We start from the raw sequence: 26,863 nt of genomic DNA on the forward strand, positions 1-26,863 counted from the left end.
CACATTTCCTGTGCCAATTTTCTACATCTTGCCTGCATTTCACCCAGTAGAAATTCTTTCTTAGCTGGTAAAGATTTTGTAACCTTAAAATGCCCAGCAGTTTTCAAATCATGACATAACGGCAAAACCTCCTTCTTCCAATATGGTACAACAAGGAGATATCTCTCAACAATATTTATCATCTCCAGGGTTTCCCCATCTCCTATACAATATTTCATCTTTAAAATTCCAAGCTTTCCCACTCAGAGCAGAAAGCTTGTATTGTGGTGTTCTGAGGGGATACTATATTCCAAAGTGGCTGCATTTGCCAAATGATTTCCCAATCACACACTATCCTGATATTAAGATCTTCTCTTTGGGAAGCTTTTAGCTGCTCTGGAGTCCGTTCCTGCAAACTCACATCCATTGTTTCAGTGGCTGAACCAGGAACATTTACACTTCTGCAAATTATGGGAAGAGAGGCGACAGCCATCAGTTTCTGAGCACACTCATTCCTTTGGGCAGCCAACGCCTTGCTCTTCTACTTCGGGCAGTGTTTGTAATGAACCTCCTAGTAAGGCCATCTGGACAAGTCATCAGCATTTCCATGCTGGTGCCCAGACCTGTCTGTGACTATGGAAATCACAGAGCTGCAGTTTTTCCAACCACTTGGCAAGTAGCCCCTCTGGATTCCTGAAACTAAAGACCCGTTGCAGGGATGATGGTCTGTCCTGACCACAAACTTTCTGCCATACAAATATTAGTGAAAATATTCTATAAATTTAACCAGTGCCAGGAGTTCTTTTCTGGTGGGGTAAAAATTTCTCTCTGGACTATTGCTGCAATAAACCACCACCCTCTCGAGTCCCTTGTGCTCTTGGGTCAATACTGCCCCCAAACCATAAGCACTAACACCTGTATCCAATATGAAACGGGTTTTGAAATATGGGTAGGCTAAGACAAGAGCAGTCACAAAAGCCTTTTCAACTCTGAAAATGCTAAATAGCACACTGCTGACAACTGAAATGGTTCGCCTTTCTGATTCAACTTAGGCAGTGGTTTTGTAATATTCGCAAAGCCACAAATAAACCTTCCCTAACAGGAATAGAAACCTACACAACTGCGCATGTCTGTGAGTGTCTGGGGGCCAGGCCAATTCTGTACAGCCTTGATTTTCTTTTTGGCACTGGAAACTCTCCCCTCATCGACTGTGTGCCCAAGAAGGTAAGTTACCTCTTTTTGACACAGCTCACATTTCAGTTTCATCTTGGGAGCCTTAAGCTTATGGCAGACCATTTGTAAATGGATTAGTTCATGTTCATCAGGTATTAGCATGCACCAGGATATATCATATTAATATAGCAAATACACTTAGAGTGGTGTGTCATTCCATTCTCTTTCCATTAGCCTCTCAAATGTGTCTGATACATAGGCGAAAAGCCATCCCTTTAAATTGCCACAGGCCTTGCCCTGCTGTGAAAGCATTCTTTTCTCTGTCCTCTGAATCTTCTTCCACTTGCCAATACCAACTTCTAAGATCCAGGATGGAAAGCCAGACTGAACCTGATACAGCATCCAGTGTACCATCTATTCATGGTAATGGATACGTGATTTCATTTTGTTTTCTATAGTACACATTGAATCTGATGCTACCATCTTTTCTTCTTAACCAGAACTATGGGTGAAGCCAAGGACTGGTTGAAGGCTCAATTATACTTTACTGATATGTTTCCACAATGGCCTGTAAAGCCACTTCCTTCTTTGCTACTGATAAATGGTGAGGTGGCTGTTTAATGGGTTAGTTTTCCCCAACGTCAATCAGGTGCTGGACCAGTGCAGTGCAACCTACATCTTTGTTAGTCCGGAAGAACAACTCCTGATCCCAACCAGAAATCTTTTAGACTATTCAACTGCTCCTCATTTAAATATACAACACTGCACTGGAACAAGTCCAGTAGAAACTCCAGAAGCTCACCTTCCCTCCTTCCTCTTGTTGTTTTCTTTTATTCCAGCATGTATTAGATCCACTAGTTTACATTTTTCAATAGTGATTCCTTTTTTTTTGTTTTGTTTTTTAAACTATTTGCTGCTTATCAGAAATATTAAGCAAATGATCAGGAATCTGTTTCTGATTCAGATCCACAAGAACTTTAGCAGATATAATCTAGATTCCCCTCCTGAGATCCTGGATCTCAAAGCAGATTTATGTAGCTGATGTTATCGTTTCTGCGCCTGGAGACAGGACAACTTGTTTACTGAAAACCAATTGCCTATAGACCATGTGCTTCACCTGGGCTGCATCTTTAAAGGGAATTTCCACAGACTTAATAAGTAGGACATCTTTTCTGGCATTTATTGCACAGTTATTAGCCATAATGAAACCCAAACCAACACTAGCTCATCCACTGTCTTGGCAATCCTGACTTATTGCCTGAATTCCAGAGGTTCAATATACAATTTTGCACCAATGTCTTTGCTCCAGTCGCTGTCTCCATTTGAGACTAATTACGTGGCTCAGTTTTGGATTCCCTATCCTTTGTGACTGGTCTAATAACTATTATGTTTGAGCCAGTGTCCACTATTACTATTCAATTCACAGATCCTATCACACATTCAATAGGCAAACTCCCATTGTTGTTGTTTAACAGCCCAGATCTAAACCAAAACTATGGAGCTAATCCTTGTATCTCCAAGCTTTGCCCACTCAGTTTGGGTTGCTCCCCATTCCTGAGCTGCGAGAGGGGCTTTCACTAGACATTTGTGATGCTCTGTCCTGGCCTGTATTATATTTATAACATACCTTTATGTGGGCAGTTTTTTCACACACTGAACTTCCCTTCATGTTTTCATTATTGTCAATTTCCCTTGTTTTACAAACCAAATTAATCATTTTTCTAATACTACAAAAATGTAATAAACAGGATTAGAATACCCTTTTCCATCATACATATTATACACAGAGCTGTACTTACAGGGCACATGGCAACCAGCTTCTATCTTCCTCACTAGCAGCTGTTTCTTCCTTTGGTGAGCAGCTGCAAGAAAAGATTCAAGTTCTGTGACAAATTCTGAAGTCTTTCCGAGTGTCTTTGGCCTCCTTTGGTTGATCTGCAAATCCCGGTCCCATTGAGCATCTATAAACTGGTTCATTACAAATTTATCCTGGAAAGCCTGTCCTCACTGGTAAGTGGATATGCCAGGAACACAAGTCTCCTTAGGCCTGTTGCTATTTCAGATGTGGTGTCTTCTTTTCTCTCCTTCTAGCTCTTAGCTGCGCCCTGGCCAGCTCGGATTGGACTGTCTCCAAATCAAATATCAAGGGCTCGTACCAGGTCTGGATAACTCAGTGTCTTTTCTGCAGCTAAGTTCTTCAGCACCGTCGGAGCTGGATCACCCTAGCTGGCCACTAGAAACCTTACTTTCTGTTCATCTTCCCAGCCATTTATTTGATTTATGGCATTAAACTGAGCCAAATAAGCCTCCCAGGGAGTTTTTCCTTCAAAGACAGTGGGGTTTTGCACTACTTGAGCTGGGACAATCTGACCTATCCCCTCTGGGCCTCTGTGGGTTACAAATGGGAGAGAGAAGTGTTGTAAATGTCCTATTTTATCCAAATCCTCTGGCTAGCCCAATTCCTCATCCAAGTGGCTGCTTTCCACTGTGGTCTGTGACCCTTTGATTTCCTTCTGAAGGTGATTTTTCAGTTCCCTATGTCCTTGCTGCAGCTCATGAATGTCTGCAAGTTCAAGTTTGGCCAAAGCATTCCTAGTCTCCCCTATTTAATGGAAAACCTTCTGGGACATGGAAATCAGGTAACTGGTCACCTCATTGATCCATCTTGCCATTCCAGACTGGAATGTTGCACTTGGGCCTCCCATTGTCTCTAGACATTGTGTAGTTGCTACCCCAAGAATGATTTCATCTCTGCCTGCAGGTCAGTTTTCATTCCCTTCCTGGGAAACCTCCAGATATGACTTTATTTCCTTTTGTGAAGCTTCCAGCTTTTGATTTAGATCTTGATTTAATTCCTTCTGGTTTTATTTTACTTCCTTTTGTCCATCTATGATTTCTGTGAGCACACTCATCATGTGTGCCATCTCAGGTCATTAGGAATCACTGGCTCACAATTTTTCTCCTTGGAAACCGGATCCCAGCCTTAACAACAGCTTAACCCTTTTGACATGAGCAGTTAGCCAGTATTTGGGGTCTTGTGGATTGTGCGGAGGAGCAATTGATGATAGAGCTAGGTATTTTTTGACGCAATCCTGTTTATTTACAAAGAAGTACACATAAAATCCTGTTTCCCTGAACTAAATGGGAGTTAAACAGAAGACAGTTTCCTTGGTCATATTCCAAGCCTCTTTTTCTAGCCAGCACTCTACCCAAAAAATTCTCAGCCTCTCTCTCAGGGTCACACTACAGATGCTTCTCTGGCTCTTTTTGTCTTCCTCATTGCCTTTTCTGTTTGCTTTTGGGTGTTTCTGATTGCCTCACTCCTCTGCATTCAGACCCCAGTGAAGTCCCTCTGCCCACATCACAAAAAGCTCTGTCTGCCCCTTCTCACCACTCTCTTTCCAGTTCCCTCCATTTCTCTCTTTCTTTGCATCTCTCTCCCTCCACTCCTTTTCCACCTTCATAGTTCTCCTCTCCTTCCCCAAAGCTCTCTATGTGGAAAGAAGAGCCTAGAAAGATCAAGGGCATTAGAACCAATCCTATCATAGCGTCTCTTTTCTCAATTAACAGTTGAAATATGGATCTCCATTCACTAGAGTAGAAGCAAAAATTGTGAGGTGCAATAAACAATATTTAAGAAAATACAATATTCAAGTATAGCTAAACATCATTTGTTTAAAGATAGATAGTTTTCTTCCTTCAGTATGTATACTGCCATCTAAAAGTCTGGAGCAGCTGAAAAGCCAGTGACTGGTATAAATCATTATAGCATTCTTCTTATTTATATGAAATATTTCTGTTCATCTTTATGTAAATATTCTTAAATCACAAAGGTCCTAGTCTTGCTGGGGAACACCTAGGGTTGTTCCTAATTCTGAACTAATGTTCTTTCCTTTCTGAAAATACTTCTCTACAAAGATATTGGCCTTACATTTTCAAAAATGACTTGTGATTTTGGATGCATTCATTTTTTTGAATGCCCAACATGGGACATCTTAGAGACCTGATTTTCAGAGGGTCAATGTTCGGCATTTTCTGAAAGTCTAGCCCTTTCGGGTGTCTCAAGTTGGACATCCAAAAATGGAGTCATCTATATTTACTACACACTTTTGAAAATGTAGGCCATTAATGTCTTTTGCAAAGTTAACTGGCTTAAGATATAGACAGGTCAGGGCACATGAAAACATCTGATCAGATACAATTTAATACTTTGAATAAGGGTCTGCCAATCAAGAGACCTAATTTCTTTCCCTGATTCTGCCACCAACTCACAGTTCAGCCCTGGGCAAATCACTTTCCTTCTCTTACCTCAGTTTCTATGAGATAGGATAATAATACCTTCCCATTTTTGCAATGTGCTTAGAGCTCAATGGATGAAAGCCACTATAGAAGTGCAATGTTATTGACAAAATAATAAATGGCTTTAAAGATTTAAATATGTAATTGACAACAGAGCCAGACACTTGGACAACTAAGTGGCTAGGGATGTGGCTGGAGATCTCCTTAAGCACTAGAGGTTGGCTGAGAGCCACCAAGACACCTCCTCCCTCTTACAAGGGAAACTCATCAAGGCTTTGCATGCAGGACTTGGAAAGGGAATAAATCTTTTAGATCTGAGGGACTGAAGTCTGCACATTAGCTCCCCTTAAATTCTGAGTGCATTAACTTGGGAGGTTAGAAACCAAAGCCAAAAAATCTCTTTTGATTCACAACTTGTTTTGAGCAGTCAGCCATAAAGCAGCCAGTGAATCACTCTCGCCAGTTAGTCATGCAACCACAGTGAACGTACACTCCAAAAGGAGTACAAAATAAACAGCCTGCAGCCCCAGATAGCACAAATGAGCTCTGTGTGTGTTATCTGGCATCAATATATATTGTTAATGGGACTCCTACATCAAACGCTTAGTAAAGGCACATTTGTTAAGCATCCCCAAGTCTCTCTCCCCATCAGCTTCTTCATCTGTTTTGCAGCGTGTTGCTTTCAAAACAATTCAGACTAATAAACGTTTAAGACTCTGTTTTCCTCCTCCTTCTGCTGCTGGTAAAACCTCTGCAGAAAGAGGTGGATAAAGCAGAGTTCATTCCAATCAGCACAGGACAACTTGAAAATAAACAGCCCTAGTGCGAAAGGAAATCTTCCTGCCTAGAAAAGAGAGACAAATAAAAGGGAGGTTGACACATCAGTGTTATAAACAGCTTGGTTCAGGAATCCTATAAAACTCTCAAGCCAGATCTACCGGCCAAGCCAAGAGAAGCAAAACGGTTTGGAAACAGACTCAACTAAATCATCTTGCGAAGACCCAGGAACACGCACGAGCCATACCTTCTACTCCTCCGCTGCTCGCTTAGCTCACTGAGGAAATCCTACAGGTTTGTGTACGCAGATGGGGGAGATTCCGCTATCTCCAGTGCCTGCTTAAACCTAAGTTTAACCAAACTTCTTGGCGCGCGCGCGCTCCGTCCCTCCCTGGGAGGGTGCTGCTGGAGCCTTTGAATGGCAGATGCGGTGGCCCTATTGTAAAAAAAGAGAAGGCAATTGCCAAAGCAGCGTCAGCTGCACCTCGGGGAGCCCTAAGACGCGAACCTGGCATTATAAAACATGGGAAGAAGCTGCTTCTTAAAGGAGCCAGCTGCGCGCAGAGGCGAGCCCCACGGGCTGGCTGCTCGCTCGCGCTAGATGTCTGCCTGCTGTGCTCTCTTGATTTCTGCCTCCTCTTCCCAGTCTGTTTCCCTTCCTCTGGGGTTGTCTCATTTCAGTGTTCGCCTCTTTCTCTTCTTCCTTCCTGTTCTTCGGGCCTGTCGCTCAGGTTCCCTTCCTGGCTTTTCGCGGGGACGTCTCATTCCCCACCCTTCTGGCGTTGCTTGTGTTTCATGCCGAGTTTCTTTCTGTCCGTTTCCTCCGTGCTAGGCTGGCTTTTCCCGCACCCCCCCTTGCTTTTCTTCTCGCCTTTCCTTCCTTCGGCTCGCTCTCCGGTGTAGTCTTTAATGCTACACCAATTATGTATCTCCAAAACATATTTACTCCTCCAACCCATCCCCCCTTGCTCTTTACCACTGAAGAGTCTGTAGATACCCGAAGCCTCTCTCAACCCTTTTATCTGGATGTGAGGACCCTTGTCAGGAGCTGAGCCAAGTTCAAAGCTTAGGAATGGAGTGAAAGTTCAGGACCTGTAAAACCTGCCCCATTCAGCCCCGGCCTAGAGAAAGTCTTAATCTCTCCTGAGATCCACTTCGGCTCTGATCCCTATCAGTCACATCTGGAACCTGAGCTCCCCCCTGATCCCTATCCATCACATCTGACTTCAGGGCAGTACGGCGGTGCAGGAAGGGGCTTTAGGTGAGGGGAGATGGAGCGGGGAACTAGATGGAGGCAAGAGATGTGTGTGTAATCCCGTCATCAGACAGTGCCAGACGCTGCCGTGGGGACACAGCCGTAGTGGCTCCCTCCCTTTGTGTGTTCCCCCTCTACCACTTTCAATCTATATTGCTTGAGGGGGGCAGATTAAAGGAAGAAAAATTGGCTCTGAAACAAACTTCTGTCTGCATCTCCGGCTGCCTTTGGCCGACGCAACTGGCGGGTCCACTGGAGGATGGAACCCAGAGCATCACATTTAAGAAAATCATTGTCTCGTTAATGGATAGTTTATTTACATGTACAATTGCCCGTTTCCCCAATGGGGGAGGTAGATGGCTGTTCTACTCCACCTGCTGATGGTCAGAATCACACTGAAGCGGGGGGGGGGGGTATTAACTACGGAGGGGGCCACACTGCTTTGTCCCCAGTGGCCCCTCTTCAAACTCTTTCTCAGCTCTGATCCCTGTCACCATGTGCAACAAGTCACCTCACATCCATCCCCCTTCCCAGGTAGCAGCTATCTAACCGCCTCGTAGTCCTACTGCTGTCTAAAATGCTTCATCACGAGAGGGGAGTGGGGTGAAAGAGGAGGAGTGGAGGGAGTTTATGATCAGGGATAGGGAAGTATAAATGATACGTTCCCCAGGGAAGGGTGACCACAGGTCCCCCAGGGGAGAGGCAAGAACACCCAGTATTGAGTCATGCCCCAGTCTCTGTACCCCCCAGGCCCAGCGTGTTGCTTCTGTTCCTGGCCTCCAGATCGCTCAGAGCAACCCGCATCTCCCTTGTACCTTGCTGAACCCGGGGGATCTTTTACTTTCACTGAATTGGGACGCGCCCTGGAGTCTCTCTAAGGCACCAGAAACGCTCTCGCTCTCTCTCTCTCACACACACACCAAGGAGGGGGAAATGGGGGCATTTGAACACTTTGCGAATGGAGACTTCAGGGAATTCAGCTTAGGGGACTCTCCCGCACCTGGATGGGGATAGCAAGCAAACAAACAAAAATGTCTTTCGGTGGCCGCACGTAGCAAAGATTCTGCCAGCAGCCTCCCAGCCCCTCTAAACGCAAAGGAGAGGAAGGGACATTGCAGAGGGAAGGGGAAGCTTCTCAGGATGTCCCTTCCTCAACTTCCTGGCACCCGGGGATCTGCCGAGCCGGGCAGAGAGAACCCGAAAAGAAAGGCAGCCTTGTTGACGGGAAATCGTCAGACATCTTGTAAACAGCGAGATACACCAACAGGAGCCTTCTCGCCCACCTCCTCTCTTTAGCTAGCATTGTGGCGGCGCCTCCAGCCACACGCAATACGCAGGACACGCCTGGACTATATTCTCTAGTGGGGTCCTTATATTTCCATCCTTTCATTAAAATGTCCACTTCGAAACTGTAGCGACTCCTTCCCCTTTAAGTGTGACCCACAGGGCCCTGACCCATCTCCTCTCCCCCACATGTTGATGCAGGCAGATGTGTAAGAGCTGATATTTCCCTAAATAAAACTGCTTCACACGTAGAGAGCAAATGGCAGAGAATTCCACTATAACATGTCACCTCTATGAGCTTGGAGCGCGCAGAGAAGAGATTGACTGCCCAGGTCACTTTCAAGACAGGTAACTATGCGTCTGATCCAAAGTCCATTAAAGTCAATGGGAGCTTTCCATTGACTTCAGTGAGCTTCGGAGCAGGCCCCAAATATGTTTTAAGTCTTTAACTTCAGCTAATGGCTCTTTCCGGAGCAAGGTTGTTCCTCGTATTGGTACATTTTAAAACGCTTGAAAATTCTTAGACGCTATTTTGCAAACGTAAAAATAAAAATAAAGAAAGTACATTAGAAATACATCAGAAATACGACAGTGTGGAGAGATCCTTTAATTCATGTGGCAATTTCTTTCTACTCTTATTGATAAAACCTTATAGATTGCATTTTATATTTGCACAGACATAAAATAGATCGTTATTATTTGCATAACAACTTTGTACTTAAAGATTTTCCTCTGCCAAGAAAAACAGTTTGCATTCACCTAACTCACTATGCAAACATCCCAGTGCATATTTCTCTTTCATTCTCCTAAAGGATTTTTCCCCCCCAAAAAACCGTATTTCAAGACAGCAATATTATTTTCCAAGAACTGTAATTTACATCATCTCTACGGAAAAGAAATGGCAATTCAGATTACTTTAATACATAAACCACTTGATGTTTTTCCGCCACCTCTAAACCAAGATATAACCTGTGCTTTTTTCCTAGTTCCAGTTTAGGGAATAATCCATAACTGGTAGTTTGACTTCTGTGAAAAAAGGAAAGCAGTGCTGCTGCATTCAGGAGATAGAGACGCCTTCAGCGTGCATACAGCATGCAAATTCTATTAGTAATATCCAAAGTCTATTGTACAAACATCAGACCGAAGTTCTTTGACTCTAGACTCCGAAATCTGTTTCCACGACCTGTCTTGGTGCATGCCCGGTCTGAGTCATTCTCCTTCGATTTCAGAGAAAACAAATACAATTTGGAAGTGAAACGTTATAAATGATTCGACCATTTCCTTTGCTTTTGCAAAAATTGCAGATAGGAATAGTGAAGATGTTGTGCCCGTAACGCAAAATGAAAAGACTCGTGAGCATCATCACTAAGCAAACTAAAACCTTTCATTCGCTTCGGTGACCCCACAATCTAAATTCACCATAAATGAATTGGAAGCATTTCTGTTGTCGCTTCGTTACTATGACTATACCTTCCCTTGTACACTTGACTATACCTTCCCTTATGCTATATTTATAGCTACTATCCAGTAGATAGTAGCAGTAGGGCAGCCAAAAGCTTTTTATTGCCTCGAAACAACGTGTTTATTAAAACAATATATCCCTAAACCCCTCTCCATCAGTGGATCTCTGCTGTTCGTTCCGTAGCTCTAGGTTTGTGCATTACATTCCAGCCAAGGACCTAACAGTGTTTAAAGTGGGACACCAGCACCGAGTCCCACAGTCACTTTTATTCCCATTCTTTAGATGCTGATGATCAGAAAAACGCAGAGGGCCGAGTTAAGGGGTTTGGTGTGTTTTGGATGCAAGTGGAGGAGGGCGGCGGGGGATAACATTTTTAGAAGTCATCAGAAGCTGGCCAAACCCAAGGGAAATCAACAGGGCTAAGCCAGTTTAAATTAACAAAGGGAAACAAATATCACAGGGGTAGCCCTGTTAGTCTGGATCTGTAAAAGTGACGAAAAGTTCTGTGGCACCTTATAGACTAATAAACGTACTGGAGTATGAGCACTTCGTCGGACGCATGCTAAGGGAAACAGCTACTCAGAAAGAGAAGGAGGTATGGGCCGATCCTCTCATTGAGATTCGCACCAGTGGTCCTCCCTTACTAGCCCAAGTCCTGCCATCCAGCAGGGAAGGAATCAGGTTTTTATCTCGCCCTAGTTTTCTAGTGAAGACAAGGCCTGGGGAAAGGAAGACTACTGCACTCCGGATCGGGCCCCCTCCTATGTGCATTCTTTGCACATCCAAAACCCCATGGCTTCATTGGGAATTTGGGGTCTGGGGGCAGGATCGGACTTTATTGTTCAGATTCAGGATACACTACGCGACACGGAGGCCCCAAAGGATCGGCTGAGCGAGGGTCCTTAGCAGGGCAAAGAGGAGTGGTTAGAAAGGACAGCTCCACGAGATAAAAGGGCCAAGGAAAAGGCTCAGCTGGGAATTTTATAGAGGGAATAAAGCCAGTGCAACAAATCCGCGCAGGCCCTGCCAGGGAGACTTGCTCTGCACTCCGAAACTGATCTCCCTCCAGCTTACCAGGGAGATACAGTCCGGATCACTCAGCGGGGCGGTAAACAGAGAGAAAAACAACAAGCAAATAAAACTGCATTGTTCTTGCTTTGCAGAGCCCATTAGCGCCAAACCTTCAACTCTCCACACTTGTTGGTCACCCCCAGCCCAGCGAAGCAAGGCCGCGTGGGGCCCGCATGAAGGGGGCGATATAGTAAGCCGGAATGCCTTATTACAGCCATTTACAACCCAAATGAAGGCTTCTCGCAGCCCCAGCTCTACATTGAAGCCCTCAGCCAGACCTGGGATCGGCTGCGGCCCACACCAGGGGCGCTGGAACAATTTGTAGAGTGGGGGTGCTGAGAGCCATTGAACCAAACTGTAAACCTGCATACAATGGAAACCACTTCAAGCCAGGGGGTGCTGCAGCCCTCCTAGCTCCAGCATCTCTGGCCCACACCGTTCGGGGCAGCTCTGGCCCAGGTCCCGGCACACGAGCCTTCTGTGGCAGCGACGCCCAGAGCCTCGGCACTGCAGGATCAGCTCTGACCGACCCAGGATGGAGGTTGCTATGATGCTTGAGAGGGGGTCCCTGCTATGGTTCTCCTAGATACTGGGACCAGCTAGAATCAGCCCCTTTCCCCGCTTTGGCATAAGTCTCTTTCCACAAGTGTGTTTCATCCTCATCCCAACGTGACCCTTCACCGGCGCCAGGGTCCGCGTCTCCCCCAGACCAGGGCAAATTAGGAGTAACTCCGGCGAGGCCAATGGGGCAAGGCCAGTCCAATACTGATGCCCTGGAGGGGAGAGTCAGGGCCAGTCAGCAGAGACAGTGTCACGGTTTGGGATTAAGTTTGCCACCGAACTAGCTAACACAGAGCTAGAAACAGTTGCCCCAAAGGACGGGAATGGCAGTCGCCTGTTACGCTCAACTGTATATCTCTACCCGCTGGAGTTCAGCTCCCGTATCACTGGGAGCTGAACTCAGCCTAGAGTGACGGGACTCCGAAAGCCCGAGATTAGTACAACCCTTACTGGGGTTTGGCAAAACTGCAACCCTGGTTAACCAGAAATACAAGAGAACGATTATTCCTTATTGCAATTATGCTAATTTCCAATATATACAAATCATTCCAGGGTACAGCGGCCTGCGTGCGAGTGTCGACTCAATATAGTGGTGGGAGAATTATTGAAAACAACACAGCGGGAGCTCTCTGGGAAGCTAGCCCTGTCCCGGGCTCCTGAGCAGGAGGCCCAGCGGATTTTCGCTTCTCTCCCACCCCCTCCTCTTCGCTGCTTGTGAAGCAGGAATTCTGTCTCTGGGATGGTGTAACCCGCAAAGGAAGGATTAACCCCCCCCTTTTACATTCCAGATACAGAACCACATAAACTCACATGGCTCTGAATTTTTCATTTAATTTTAGAAAAGGAGAAATTCCATCTGTCTGGCATGCCTCTCTTCCCTCTATGCAGCAATCTGTCCAAATCTCACAGTGGATATTTACTATTAACCAGACACTATTTTAATCATTAGCCATTATTATTATTAATTCTCCTCACAGATCCACGTGGCTTTTATTTCATTGCCCTGTATTCTAAGCCACATCACACCAGACTTTTAAAACTGTTAGGGGTTCTATGGTACCACTAGTCAATTGGGATTTCTGCTTAATAATAAATAAATAAACAAACGCCTAAATATGCAATCGATAATAATACAGAATCCTGATGGCATTAATGTGGGTGATACATTCATTTGGTTCTATACAGCCTTGTAATGTGTCATCAGATGTTAAGATGTTGCCCTGGATTTTTCCGCCTAAAAAAAAGAAATCCAGTTAGCAGAGAGTTTTCAGAGAAATCAGGCACCTCTGAGGAATGGCCTCAAATACTATTTATTCACTAATTAATTAGTAATGACTTATGCAGCGCCATCCCCGTCCAGTGCCCCAGAACACACGCAGATAGATCCTTTCTGTCCTAAAAAGTATACAATCTATGTTAAAGGCCCAGCGAATTATTTAGTGGAGTCCAATATAATGAAAGTCGTTATTTAAAACATATCGATGGCACATGTTTGGGAAGTATAAAGAGAGACGCTTCCCTCCCTCCCCCTCTCCCTCTCCTGCCCCAGCGCCTTCTGATTTATCATCTTGAAATTCGCAGGGAGGTGTATTGGGAAATGAGTGGCTGAAAGGTTCAGGGTAATGACATATAATGTTCCAGGTGAGCATGTGGCTATTACAACTCTGTATCAGGTAACTCGGAGCGCTCGGCATCGTGCGTATTAAAATTCATAAGCCCTGTAACTCACTGTACCGGTCTCTGACACCGCGCATTCCCCCCTGGGGTTCCATTAGCGGTGCGTAGAGTTACAGAACTGCGCAATGAAATTTCAAAGCGTTGCGGTGTGGGGGATTTGGAAACAGCACATCGAATGGGGAAAGCTGTATCTGTATTTCTTTTTCAGACTCTTGCAACCCCTCTTATGCACTAAATCCTTCTTTCTGCCCATGAAGTGCCCCGGGGCCAGACGCTGACCTCCGTTACACCGCTGAAGGTCTGGAGTAGCTCCACTGGCCAGTGTATAGAAGAATAGACATAGTCCCCATTGTGTCTATTCCACATGGACACAAGGGATTTGCCCAGCTCCGCTTCTTTCTGACAATTCAGCCACGATGTTATTGGGGGGCGGGGGGAGGAGGGAGAAAGAGAACTCGTGCTGCAAGCCCCATAGCAAACAAAATCCATGCAACTCACTGCCCATTTCCCTGCAGCATTTCTGGGGGAATTCTCCACTTTCAAGACTCTGATATCTGTATTTTCTGCGTCATCAAAGGCCCCCGAAGGAAAATGTTTGGGTGTGAAGTCTTGGGCGCTGGTAGTTTAGTTTCAGTTCTCGGGGAAATGGAATCTAAATCGCTCTGGTTTCTTCTGCGCAGGGTAGTTTCTTGGAAGGAAGGTCCCACATTCCTCCCATCCAGAATGGTGTCTGTGGGAAAGGTAGGGACTGGAGCTCGCAAAAGCCCGGACCTTGGCAGGTGGGGAGTGGGGCTTCTTCAGAGCATTATAAGGGGATGTTTTCTTTTTCCACGGCGATTACATGTTGTGCTGTCTGCCTATTTCATTATAGCCGGAGGCAGCAGTCGGTGGATCACAGCTCCCTTGTCTAGCAGCCTTTCTCCCTGTACTGCGCGCGTTGTCTGCGCCTTTTGCGGGTGCACAGCGCACAGATTTGCCCTGCACTTCACCAAAGTGGGGAACTCCTTTGCAAAAGGCGAGGAGCTTTCAAGTTGCTGTGACAAGGGAGACCTATCCTTTTTCCTCGTTGGACTTTAGGAACCTCTGGTTCAATCTGTGTCTCTGAAGTCAGCTGTCATTCGGGGAAATAAATGAAGCTAACGGGCTGGGTACAGTACAGCTGAAGATTGGCCGTACACATATTTCAAAGTATCTTTCTCCGCTGCACCCCTTTGAGAGGGGCTGCCCAGGCCGGCTTCTTGCAGCACGAGTGATGGATGGCTTGTTAATGTAACCCCGGGACCCGTCCCTTCCAGCTTTTCCTATAGTCAGCAAACACTCCAAGCCTTCAGGAGATGCTTATGGGGTGGGGGGGGGGAAGGTGCCTTTGACTTGTTTCAAGTCTGGAAAGGAGGAAGGGAGGCGTATGGAGAGAAAGTGAATAGTAAAATAAAAGCAACGGGAGTAGCTCATACATAATCCAAACCAGGGTTCAAAGAAAATGGAACTAAAGAAGGAGGAATGGGAAGTAACCCCAGCACACCGCTGCTGCACTGTGGAAAAGCAGGAGCTGCAGAAGACTTAACTTTCCTTTGCACTTCTGATCTCCCCTTTGTAATACTTCTCCATTGCTCACGTTGACTGGCATCGCTAGTGGTTTTCTCTCTCTTTATTCCTCTAGTTTGTTCCCGCTCTAGGGCTGCTTTGGGTAACTTTCGATTGATGGGACAGTGGAAAAAAATGAACTCTCACGGAGACCCGGTTTTGAAATAGCAGTGAATTCAGACTGCAGGAGTTAATTAACTAGCATTTGTGTAGAAAGAGGAAAGATAGATAGTGAGACCGATAGATTTTTATTTTCACTTTCCCTTAACCAGAAGAAGAGGATTTTTTTAACCTGGAAGTATAACGAAAACGCCTAAATACACGTTAGCCTGTCATTTTAAGTACATCCCCTGAAAGATAGTGAGAATAAATCCGGTTACTTCTATTTAGTTTAGCGCCAATGGGGGAGATGTCTTAATTGCCATTAATGAAACGAAGAGGACACAAGTGTGTTACCTTTCATGATTCAAACGCAGGGCAGAAATCCACACGGGGAGGAAAGGCGAATAATATAGATAACCCAGTAATGGAGAGCGCAGATTTCTCTCAGCATTCACATTTAAACAGAAGGCCACGTTAGGGAATATTTTGAGTAGGGATTAACTAAAATTTGTTGGCTTTTTTTAAGAACGCAATTACGGATTTTCTTTAATTTGTAGTGGCACAATAGCAATCTCTAGGTGTGCATCAGAGCTAGAGAAATTATATATATATAAATCAATTGAGGCGGGCCGAAAGGAAATAAGCTGCTGTCATAGAAAATACAGAGGTTGGGGCTTTTTTGGAACACGGCTGTGCTTGGAAACACAGCCAGGCACTGGCTTTATAATAATAATAGCAACAACAATTAAATTACAATCGAGGGATGCGAGTCTGTGCATGACTTAAGTCATTTCTATGCGAAATAAAAAAAAACAGAATAAAACCCATTGTTTCTCCCGAGGGCATGTCGTTGCTTTGTTTCAAAACGCGCATATCGTCCCTGCCCCCAAGACATTACTGGGACAATTTCAGAGCAACCTCAGGAAAATGGGTAGGGGGGGAGCTTTTATACATCCCACCCCACTCTTTTCCTGGCAGTATGTGCATCTGCAGGGGAGGGGATGTGGTTGTTTTCTTCCATCCTCTCCCGTGATATGCTCTCTTCTGCACTGGAAGACGGGATCCCGAAGCCGGCAAGGGGCGCACACACAGTGTCAGGGGAATGGCCCGCTCAAAGTGCTCAAAGTGCCTGCTGGAAAGACACCGGTACCAGACCAGCGGAGCTTTAGTCAGAACAGGGACAGCGCACACACTGAAGGAGAAGCGGGTCCCAAACATGAGGCCCTGTCCACCAAAGACGCTCTCGTTTCTCCCTTTTCCTGGCACTTCAGTTTATCTGCGCTCCCCTCTTCCCATCTCCCTTTCCCCCGCCCCAGCCACTTTCAGCAGCAAACATGCCCCTGCCGGAGCCGTGTGCACTGGACTCACCGTAGCAGGAGACCTGCATGGCTCCGTTGTGGTTGCTGGTCTCCTGCAGCTTGAGGTTGCTCTCCGGGGGAGTTTTGCAGGGGCCTCGCGGGATGTAGAGATGCTGCTGCTGCTGCTGCTGGTATTTGTTAAAGGAGCCTTGTGCCCCAGCAGAGCTGGGAGCCTGCCCGCTGCCATCCAGCGACTGGCATTCCTGCTGGCTATAGCGGCTCCGGCACTTACTGCTGCTGTCACCAAAGCCTTGTCCTTTGCTGGCCAGGAAAGCAGGGCTGAACTTGTCACTTGCTTGAAATGCCCTAAAAGGCGAGGAGCCCTCTGTGCTCTGGGAGGCTGCGTTGTAGTAGGAATCCATGGCAGCCGGATCACAATAAGAAACACAAGTATCAGCATTCATTCCTAAAATTAAAAGGCCCGAGTGTCCTTAATACGCTTGAAGGAGCAGCAGGAGCCTGCCTCTCTCTCTCTCTAGCTCTGTCTCACATGCACACTCACAGCTGGGCCAGAGAACTCTAAGAGGATTCAGATGTTCCTGAAAACTGACCGGATCCCCAAAGCCTCCTCAAGATCTTGCAGAGAGAAAGGGATCTGCCCCCCCTTTCCTCCCTCTCTGGCTCACACTCACTCTCTGTCTCACCCTCCAAGCTATCTGAAGTCGAAAGAGACTCTTCTCAACACTTCCCCCCCCACACACATACAAAAACCGAGACCTCTCCTACAACTAATATGTAGATGATGACAGTGGAGGGGAGGGGGCCAAAGAAGGAGGGGAGCAGCGTGGAGTGTATGTGTGTGTGTGGGGGGGTAGATCAGATCTTTTGCATAAAAAAAACTTTTTTATGATTAAAAAATAGAAAATCAAACACATGACATTAATGCAATTAGGGGATGAATATGGGGATCTGTGCAGGGCGGAAGAGCAGGGAACAATTTAATGGGAATGACACACTCGATTCGTTCTGGGCCTCTTCACTATTGACTTTGCAACGCAGCTGCAGATTTTGTAACCCCCTCTCTCCCCATCAGGTCCTTTATTAAAAGCAATATGGACCCCCCCCCCAGCCATATCTCTTTAAGACCCTCCCCCTCCCCCCTAATTAACCCTTTGGCAGCAGCCCCTCTCCCTCTGGCATCTCCAGGACGGGCAATGACTCTCTCAGACCTTTTCAGTGTTGCTGGGTATTTTTCTGCCCCTTGTTAAGGGCAGAAGACAGCCACCCATACCTTGACTCTAGAGGTGTTAGCAATTAATTTATTGTTATTATTATTACAACCCAGGGAAGATTTTCACATTTTTTCTCTATCAGATGTAAAAAATTCTCTGTTGCTGTGATTTTTTATTAAAATCCCTCTGGTAGAAGAGTTGCGTTTTACTAGATAACCTGCCTCCGAGGCGGCGAGACTGGAACCTGGAGAGGGGCTGGGACTGAAAGAAGCCTTTTCTGGACTGAAAGGTCAATTGCAACCCCAAAGGGGCTTAAAAGCAAACCAGCATCATTCCCGGTCCCATCAGCCGAACCGGACTCCGCTCCTGCTTCCCCAGTTAACTCCTGCTGCCCCTTACACTTCTTTTTTTTTTTTAATCCTGCCTTTCTTCCATCCCTCACATCTGGTTTCTATCGCGCTCTTACCTTGAAGTTCTCAGTAATAAAGATATTACGCAAACTGCATCCACAGCTCTTCAGTCAAAAAGGCCCTTAACCCTTTCCTCGCCGCCTGTAGCCGGACGATCATTCCTGCCTAATGCCGCGAGGGAGATGAGCCCAAACATCGCTAAAGACAGAAGGCCCGGCTCCTGCCCCTAAGGAAGTTAGGGGCCCAAGGTCCGTGCAACCGGTGGTGCGCTGGGAGGGGTGGGGAAGGGAGGAGGGGAGACGAGAATTGACGTTTGTCTCTAAATATACACTCGGGGCTTTTGCAGATGTGTTCTCCCCCCCCTTTCCCTCCTCCACCCCCCACTTCGGACTAGGGGGGAACAGACTCACGTTTTTAGATTTAGTTACATAGTCGGAAAAGCAAATTTGCAAAACTCGAATTGAACAGAACGGGCCTAGGGAATAATAACCCTGATTGCAAAGGAATAACTCGAGGGGAGGGGACTGGGGAGTGAAGCGGGTTAGATGCTTCAAGTGGATTGTTACAGTAGGCAGGGAGATTTTATACTAATAAGCCGCATTGCAAATAGCGTTGTCTGACAAAACTCTGTATCGCACATTAGTGATAAATACATTATGATGCACCAAGGGGGGGGGGGGGGAGCGGGCTGCCCTTTATCCCAACGACACACCAGGGTTTCTAGTGAGGTCCTCGTTAAATAGCCAAAGATGGATTCATTTATTAGATTTCAAAACATTTTCAAGTCTCCCTCGGAGCAGAGCAGCAGCGCTGGGCTTGCTCAAGTTTCTGGTCCAAGAAAGCTTTCAGCGGATTTCCCTTCGCTATTCTCTTTATTACCTGCTTAATTCTTTCCTCATTTTTTCGTCCGTCCTCCCCTTCTCGCTCTCCCTCTCTCTTATGACTTAATAAAAACCAAATCAACTCGATACGTCTTTCTAAAAAAAACCCCCCACTTCTGGACTGCCCGTGGGAAATCCTCACAGAAAACTCAGCCATGCGAGCCTGGGATTCTCCTCTGGGTCTCTTTCTGCAGGGTGAGTATCTCGCCTCGAAGACAACCACATCTTTTCCAGGTCTGGCTCCAGTTTTATAGCAAGTAGCTGGAGTTCATTGAACTTTTAGACACAGAAATGAAGGCGAATACCTATTCGTGAGTGTCGAATAAAGGGGTTTCTAGACAGTGGTTTCAAGGGCAATTCTGTTAGCAAAGAATCCGCACCAGCCTCAACCACTTTAATCAAGAAATGCCAGGGTATTTCACAACTCTTGGAATAAAACTGTGCGGCATGGCATTTGGATTTCTCTTCAGTAAAGCTGCCATTAAAAAGGAATGAGATTCCCAAGATCCTGAACTACAACAATAAATATACACTAGGAATGATCAAAACGGCATCTCTCGATGGTTGAAACCAAGGTTCTGTCCAGTGAATCTATTCACCGCTCGCTACGCCCAGCCCCTAGTTGCATTAAGTTGTAACGAAAATTCAATAAGCTTCCAGTCAGGGATAATCTGCAGCACTGTGAAAAGGTTTCCTATAAAACTCTCTCTCTAATGACCAATTTGTGTCACTGGAAGTGAGAGGTTAACGCAGGAACCGTTACCGAGTTAAAGGGCGTTTGGAAAATTCACTGAAACCTAGCGATTAAAAATAATTGGAGAATTACTTTTCATATCTATGTTATTTTGTTGTTGTCCAAAGTCCCTTCACAAATCCAAACGATGATTATTTTTGGTTGTAAACGAAGCTGTGTAAACAAATAAAAGCAAACACCAAGTCTATAATTATACACCGTCTTCGCTCCAAATTAATACAAGCACACAGATGATTTCCCCAGACTTTCAAGTTTACTGAAGGAGAACAGATTTTCGTTCCTTTATTTAAAAGGAAGGAAAACGTAAAATCTTTTTCGACTTTCCTGCAGTCCCAGAAAGTCAGACTCATGAATATGTTATCAAATGCATTTGATATTTGCAGGAAAAGTATTGAAAAGGCCATTATCTGACTGAAGCGACCCCACTGTCTGTTGATCAGTATAAAATCGATGTGAAAACCAAAGCTCACCTTTCTCTGATCAGCTCCAGCCTGCTTTTATAATAAATAAATATAAAAAATCCTGGATAGCTTTCCAGTTCACATCATGATCACATCAGTTTAATATTTATTTGAAAATAAGTCCTTGCTGAATAAGGGTTAGATATATTGGAACTCCACGAGCCTATGAACAGTTGAGTTTGACCGAGTGCACCAGACCTATTTGCGAAATCGATCGTGTTTCCCGAAACATCACAGTCCGGGCTACTTTGGGAAATCAAACACGTACACTGAAATTGATAACGCTTATCAGCTCCACACTATCACAGCTGCACTGCAGCCTCTCCCTGGGGAAATAAATAGCGCGTGGCATCCTTGCGAAGTTTTAATTTCAAGCAGATAGTCTTTATTGGAATAAAAACAGACGAGTCCATTTAAATGGAAGCGATGCCGTCTTTTGATAGAGGATTAGTCAGGCAGTTCAGGCTCCAAAATAAACGTCTATTTCGGTATAATGGAAAACCCAGGCTTGTGTGGTATCTAATGAAAAACACAGTGGTCGGCAATTAATCTGTAAACATAAGCATACGTGTATATACAGAGACATAGCGTATTATTCATACACATTTATATGGTGGTATCTACACAGATTTTAGCATAGCCTTTTGTATATATATATTTGATTATATGATTATGACCTACTGGACATTTGTATTAATCTCTCGGATTAATTATTCTTAATGATTTAATCTGTCAGATAAAGAACATATTTCTCTGGGCAAACTGCTCACCAATACAGCTTTGAACAAGTGGCTGGATTCAATTTCTATTTTAAAAACCTTAGAGGAGCGGAATCAAGGGGAATGGGAAGGAATGGGATTCCTGGCTAAAATACTCATTGTAAGGCTAAATCCGCCATTCTTCCCCATCCAAAACCATCATCATTTTTTTTCAGGCTCTGGTTGCTTCATTTTTTGTACTCCCACTTTGCTAAACGACCACTTTTATTGTGACTGGCTCCAATCCTGAGCTGTGCAGGGGACTAGCTTGGAAGGCTGGGGGACGGCTCCAGCACTCTCCTGTAATCCCTTGTCTGTCTTTCTCCTATTATTCTGGGAGAGGAGGAGATGTTTCCAAGCTGTGACTAAATACCCCCAATTCCGCTAGTGGACTCCTTTCAAAGCGTGGGGGAGGGGTAGTTTTTCACACCTTCTTCCCCTCTGTTTTTTGGCAGAGACCTGCTCTTGGAGACTATCGCGAGTTTGTTTTCACATAGATTTTGCCCCAGACTACCGAACTACGAGCGCCTTTTTGTACCTGAGCTGAGGGAACTTATATCTAACGCTATTGCTGGTGCTGCGGGCGGTGGTGAGATACATTCTGTGCTAATCTCCAAAACTTTTTGCAGTGGAATTACTATTGCATCTTTATTTCAGGAGCTCCCGGGTTAGTTGGCATAGCAACAGCGCTCTTGGCCCTTCAGTGTGTAATGCTTTTTACCTTTTATTTTTGTCTCCCACTAAACTAACACAGTCCACGCTGGGTACTGGCGAGAGAAGCTCATTTCATTGCCTTCCTCTGTCCTAGTGGTTTTTCTCGGATATCTTTTTTTTTTTTTTTTTGAAAGCACATTTCTTGGGTGTTGAAAGGCCACTCTGAGGAAATGGGACCTGATCCAACCCCGTCACTGAAGTCAGTAAGAATCTTCAATTGACTTTGGATCCTGGTTCATTATTGGCCCAAATCCTTTCCTGGTATTATTCAACATCAACCCAAATAGTTGGCACCAAGGCTGAATTTGGCTCATTTTTTCTTGCATCAAGTCACCACGCGCTTGTAAAGTCCCATGTGGCTACAGTGACATATCCAGCTGCGTCTCTTGCTATTCTGACTTCTTAATTGTTCCTCGATTATAGCTAATTTAGAGGGAACATTCTGAACTGCTTGCTAAATTCCCACAGAACTTGGGCTTCCACTTAAGCACAGGTTTTATAATAGTTGTTTTTAATCTTTCACGTTAGGACTCAGAGAAAACCAGAGAAATCGGACCAGTCCCTCCCCCTCCCCTTACAGGATACAGAGCCGCTGTACCCCACCTTCACTCTCCATTTCCCCACGCTCAGAACTCAAGGCCTGTCCTTGGGGGGTTCAGAGACGTTCTTTCCTCAGCGGGGAAATCTCACCCTTGGTGAAATGCCGCGCTAATAATCACTCCCCTTCTTTTCGTCCTGATACAAACGAGTTAAAAATCGGTAGCTGTTGCACCCGCATCTGCTCCACAAGTTTTTATTATTCTGAGGCTTCCTTTTAGCGCCACTTCAATCAAACAGAAACTTCGGAGAGCCGCCAGTGTGAATCAGAGAGGTTGGCTTGTTGAAGAATTGCTGGGATTTTGCACTGAGGTCTCCCTCTTTTCCCACATGCTCTAGCTTCTTAGGAGAACAGAGATTTCGTGTTTGCTTTGCACACCGTTTTTTTTTTTCTGATCAAAGCGCAGCTTCCATCAGTAGTTTAATCCCAGAAGAGAATTTCTTGAGTCCATTATTTCATTTTGGGTCTCTCTTTTTGCTTTGGACACAGTTTGCTCATGCTGGTCAAATGTTTCCAGATAAACTCAACACCTGTTCAGTGGCTGGGCAGTCTCTAGAAAGCTTGTGGAGAAGAGGGTCCCGGCTTCAGACGCACTGCTTTAAAGATTGCACTCTACACCGAAGTTAGGAAGAAAACCAGGAACAAACTACAAAATAATTTCTTGCAAAATAAAATAAAAATATCAATCGGCTTCGGAAGAGAAACTATTGTGGGACCTTTCTGTCTCATTTGCGAGCACCGTTAGCAAGGAGAATTGTAAAAACTGTACAGAAATGATCCCCTAATTCTGTCCTTCAAATTTCCCTCACAGCTATTTTCTGTTGCAGGAGGCAAAGGCTTTACAGATTTCACGGTGTCTGTGTCACTCCCCTCATATTTTACTGTCGATTGGGACTGGCCATGACAAGCCATGTGGTCCTATCTTCTCTGTCCATTGTAACTTTTATGAATTCTGTATCAATCTCATTGATTTGAGGCGGGGTGATGAGATCCTTCTTTCTGAATCACTAGTTTATGCCAAACAAAACCCAGCTGCAAGATAGCCGTAGTCTTCAGGCATGTGATACGAAGTTGGGTATAGTCATTCCACTCGCGTGCTTGTTACTTGTTTAGACGCAGATATAGATACAAACAAGAATGTATGTAATAGAACAGATTGGATCTTGCTCTTAAATCCGGAATTAATATTTGGATCGATTTGTGACTTATCAGGGAAACAGGTGAATATACTTTCCCCTACTCTTTTACCCGCGGCCTTAACCATGAATGATGAAAGTACCAAAGACAGATTGGGGTAGAAGTTTCACGGAAGGATTTGTTGCCGCTATTTTAGTGACAGATCCAGATAGAAACAAACCCAGGAGTCCTGATTCCAGTCCCATGGGTCAAACTGATTGATGCACAGTGGTTTAGTCTCCTTTAAGAATTTCTTGCAAACCTATGTAAATGTTTGGAATGTTACATGGACCCGAACCTTCTTATTTTGAGATATAGTAACAATGTGATGTTTCATTTTCAAATCTTCCAAGGTGTGAGGAAAAATACTGAGTTTGACTTTATCCAAGGATTCCTGGGCAGGAGGGAATCCCTACGGAAACTTGCCTTTTAGTTGTAATTGTAGCTGATGTCCAGAAGAAGATGCCTCAAGAAATCCTTTCAGTTACTATTCCCTCAACTCGAGAAAAATATAGAACTGAAAAATATTAAATTTTGTGTAAGACTCGATATCATCCAACGACTTAGAAAAATAAGGGACAATTGAAAGGCTGAGTAGATGAGATTCAAGTCTACACACGTATATATGCGAATACACACCCATTACATATGTTGTATAAGCAGCAAAGAATCCTGTGGCACCTTATAGACTAACAGACGTTTTGGAGCATGAGCTTTCGTGGGTGAATTCCCCCTTCGTCAGACTAACATGGCTACCCCTCTGATATTTGATACGTTGTATAGTAAATGACCACATAAATAACCCTTCTCAATTAAATTAAATGAAGAAATCATGCAAAAGTACATGTCAATTAAAACTTCAGAGGCAACTAAGTTTTCAGTTTTCAGAATTAGATTCCAGACCTTGAAATAGCTGGTCATTTGCAGAACTCAGAATGGCAACAACAAAAGACCTGGCAAACAGGCAGGTTGGGGGCATTACCTTATGTTCTGTAGCGCCTGGGCACAAGAAGAAATGAGAAAGACAAGGGCGCTTCTGCAATGCTGCTGTCAGAGGACTGAGCTGGGGAGAGTTTCTGGGACCTGACACTGAATTGGGGAGCAAAGCAGTGTGGGGAAACAGAAGGGAGCACCACAGACCAAATCAAGTCAAAGCCTTGAACGTATTCCCTCTGCCCTTCCTTCTTATTTCTCCCTTCCCATTATTTCACTGTCTCAATCCCTTCAACATTTCAAAGAACCAGGAAATAATCTTTTTAGCATTGGATGATCAGGTCCTAAAGCAGAGCTGGCCACTCGATTCGTCTGACTCCTGGATGGTTTAGATTGCTCACGTATTCATGGCTGAACCATCCTTCAGCTGTGCCCCAATGAGCTTCTTTCCTCTGGGTTTTACAAGATAGTCCGATCTGCCGCAGGGTTTTAAAACTAAACTTCCATCTTCATCCCCGTGCCAACGATCCCTGAAGAGGTTAGCTCAGGGTTCTCTGATGTATTGTAGGAGCAGCAGCGGGTTGGGATTTTCAATGGGTATCTTGCCAGAGGAAAGAGAAATTCCACTTGCTATTAACTTCCTTGCAGTTTTGTCATACAAGCGGTTATTCTGAATGGAGGCCGGAGCCTACAGAGACAAGAGTCCCGTTGACGTCAGTGGACATTTTGTCCGAGTAAAGGCCATAGAATAAGAAAATAAAGCTGATTAAAAATGCAAGAAGGAGGCCTGGAAGCAGTCCCGAATGATCTTATGGCCTCTTCAGGAATGACTTTATGAAGCGACAATCGGCGGGTTTGACAGTATTTTTGCATATTCATTATTTACTTTCTTACAGATATTTCCTTCCAGAAGGGCTTGCTCAGGATGACTGAGTGAGTCTTTAGTTTGTACCGTTTTTTACAACACCCCCTCATCCTTATTATTGCTTCTGCTTGGCTTCCCCTGCTCACTCTTGACAGTGAACCACACAGCAACATGCAAGGGAGCCGAATAAAAAAGTAACCCCCGAAAATGGGGAAAGGTTGATGAAAAAAATGGTGTCTGTGGATTTAGAAAATGGATTGTGTCTATGGAGCGGAATCCTGGCCCCACTGAAAAAACCACTGCCAAAACTCCCATTGATTTCAGTAGGGCCGGGATCCCATCCCACATTACATTACCAGCTTGGGTTCAGTGGCCTGCTATTTCCAAAAGTGACTGGTGACTTTGGATGCTTTCGGTTTTGGCTATGTCCAACCTGAGACATTTCAAGGGGCCTGGATTTCAGAGGGTAGGTGCTCATCACTTTCTGAAAATCAGTCCCCTGTAGATTGTCACTATCGGGGGACCCAAAGGCTAAGTCACTTTTGAGAAAGCAAATGACTGAATATACTATGTAGTTTATTCTACAGATCAGTGTTGCCGTTGTAGTGCATTTTATTCTTTAGTTTAAGAATAACAATTAACACAGAAAGAGCCACCAAGAAGCGAGGCATTTGTCCAAAGCTAAGGACCACTTCACTTCTCTACAGGCTGCCTTGGCCAAAGCCAGCGAGCGATGCTCAGCCGGTGCTCTGTTGTGGCTATTTTTCTTATAGTCCTTCTAGCTAGCTCTAGATTGCTTTTTAAAACCTCCTTGGTGTACAAGCACCAGCCATATAAAGGAGACTGGGCGAGCCGGGACACTTTCCCACTGTTGTATTTGAATCAGAGACCAGGACAATTTTCTTTTTTTTTTCCACACTGGGGAACAGTTTGTGTTGAGTAATTCAGCCTGGTCCAAAGCCCATAGAAGTCAAGTGGAGTCTTTCTATTGACTTCAATGGGTTTTAATCAAGCCCTTCATCTATGGGATCGAAATTAATTTTCCTTCAAATGAACTCTGGACTTACAGTCTACAAGGCGGAGGAGAGTTTCCCGTTAGAGAGGGCAGCAGAAGGGGAGCTTGCTCCTCACTTCCTTATGGTGCAGGCAAGAGGAGGGGTCAGCGGGTGGCAGGGCTGATTGCTCTGAATGGACTTCTGTCCAGGGTGCCCGTGACCTTCCTGGAGGTCAGTGGGAAGCGCTCCGGCTGCGGCCTTTTGGCATCAGCTCCTCCAGCAGTTGTGGCATTCACCGCCCTCGTGGGATGCGTCCCAGCCCTGGGAATTTCCTCTTTGCCCTCTACCCGGGAACACAACACAAAGAGGGCAGGGGAGGGAGGGGGCGGCGAAGGGACTTCATCTCGAAAGGCATCTACTGGCATTTCGTGCACCTGTCATTGCGCAGCTTGAGCGGATCACCGTGACCTTTACAAGCACAGGACGAGCGGCGGCCGGCGCACGGGGGGCGGAGAGCGGGGAGGCGGTGAAGGGGAAGAAAGAGATGGGGGGAAAGGGAAAGCG

The 26,863-nt window shown here is 45.3% G+C and overlaps 1 protein-coding gene across 1 annotated transcript in view; it reads right to left on the reverse strand.

The window, feature by feature from the left end:
- The window catches only part of ALX4 (ALX homeobox 4), a 67,123-nt gene extending 50,121 nt beyond the window's left edge, over window positions 1-17,002 (reverse strand). Inside the window, exon 1 of the mRNA XM_032790415.2 lies at window positions 16,593-17,002. Coding sequence (XP_032646306.1) covers window positions 16,593-16,986 — 394 coding nt within the window. The 5' untranslated portion in view covers window positions 16,987-17,002. The remainder of the gene's footprint in view (window positions 1-16,592) is intronic.
- Between the last annotated feature and the right edge of the window lie 9,861 nt (window positions 17,003-26,863).

This window comes from Chelonoidis abingdonii, chromosome 4 (assembly GCF_003597395.2).
Source record: "Chelonoidis abingdonii isolate Lonesome George chromosome 4, CheloAbing_2.0, whole genome shotgun sequence".
In the NCBI taxonomy this organism is placed as follows: domain Eukaryota; kingdom Metazoa; phylum Chordata; order Testudines; family Testudinidae; genus Chelonoidis; species Chelonoidis abingdonii.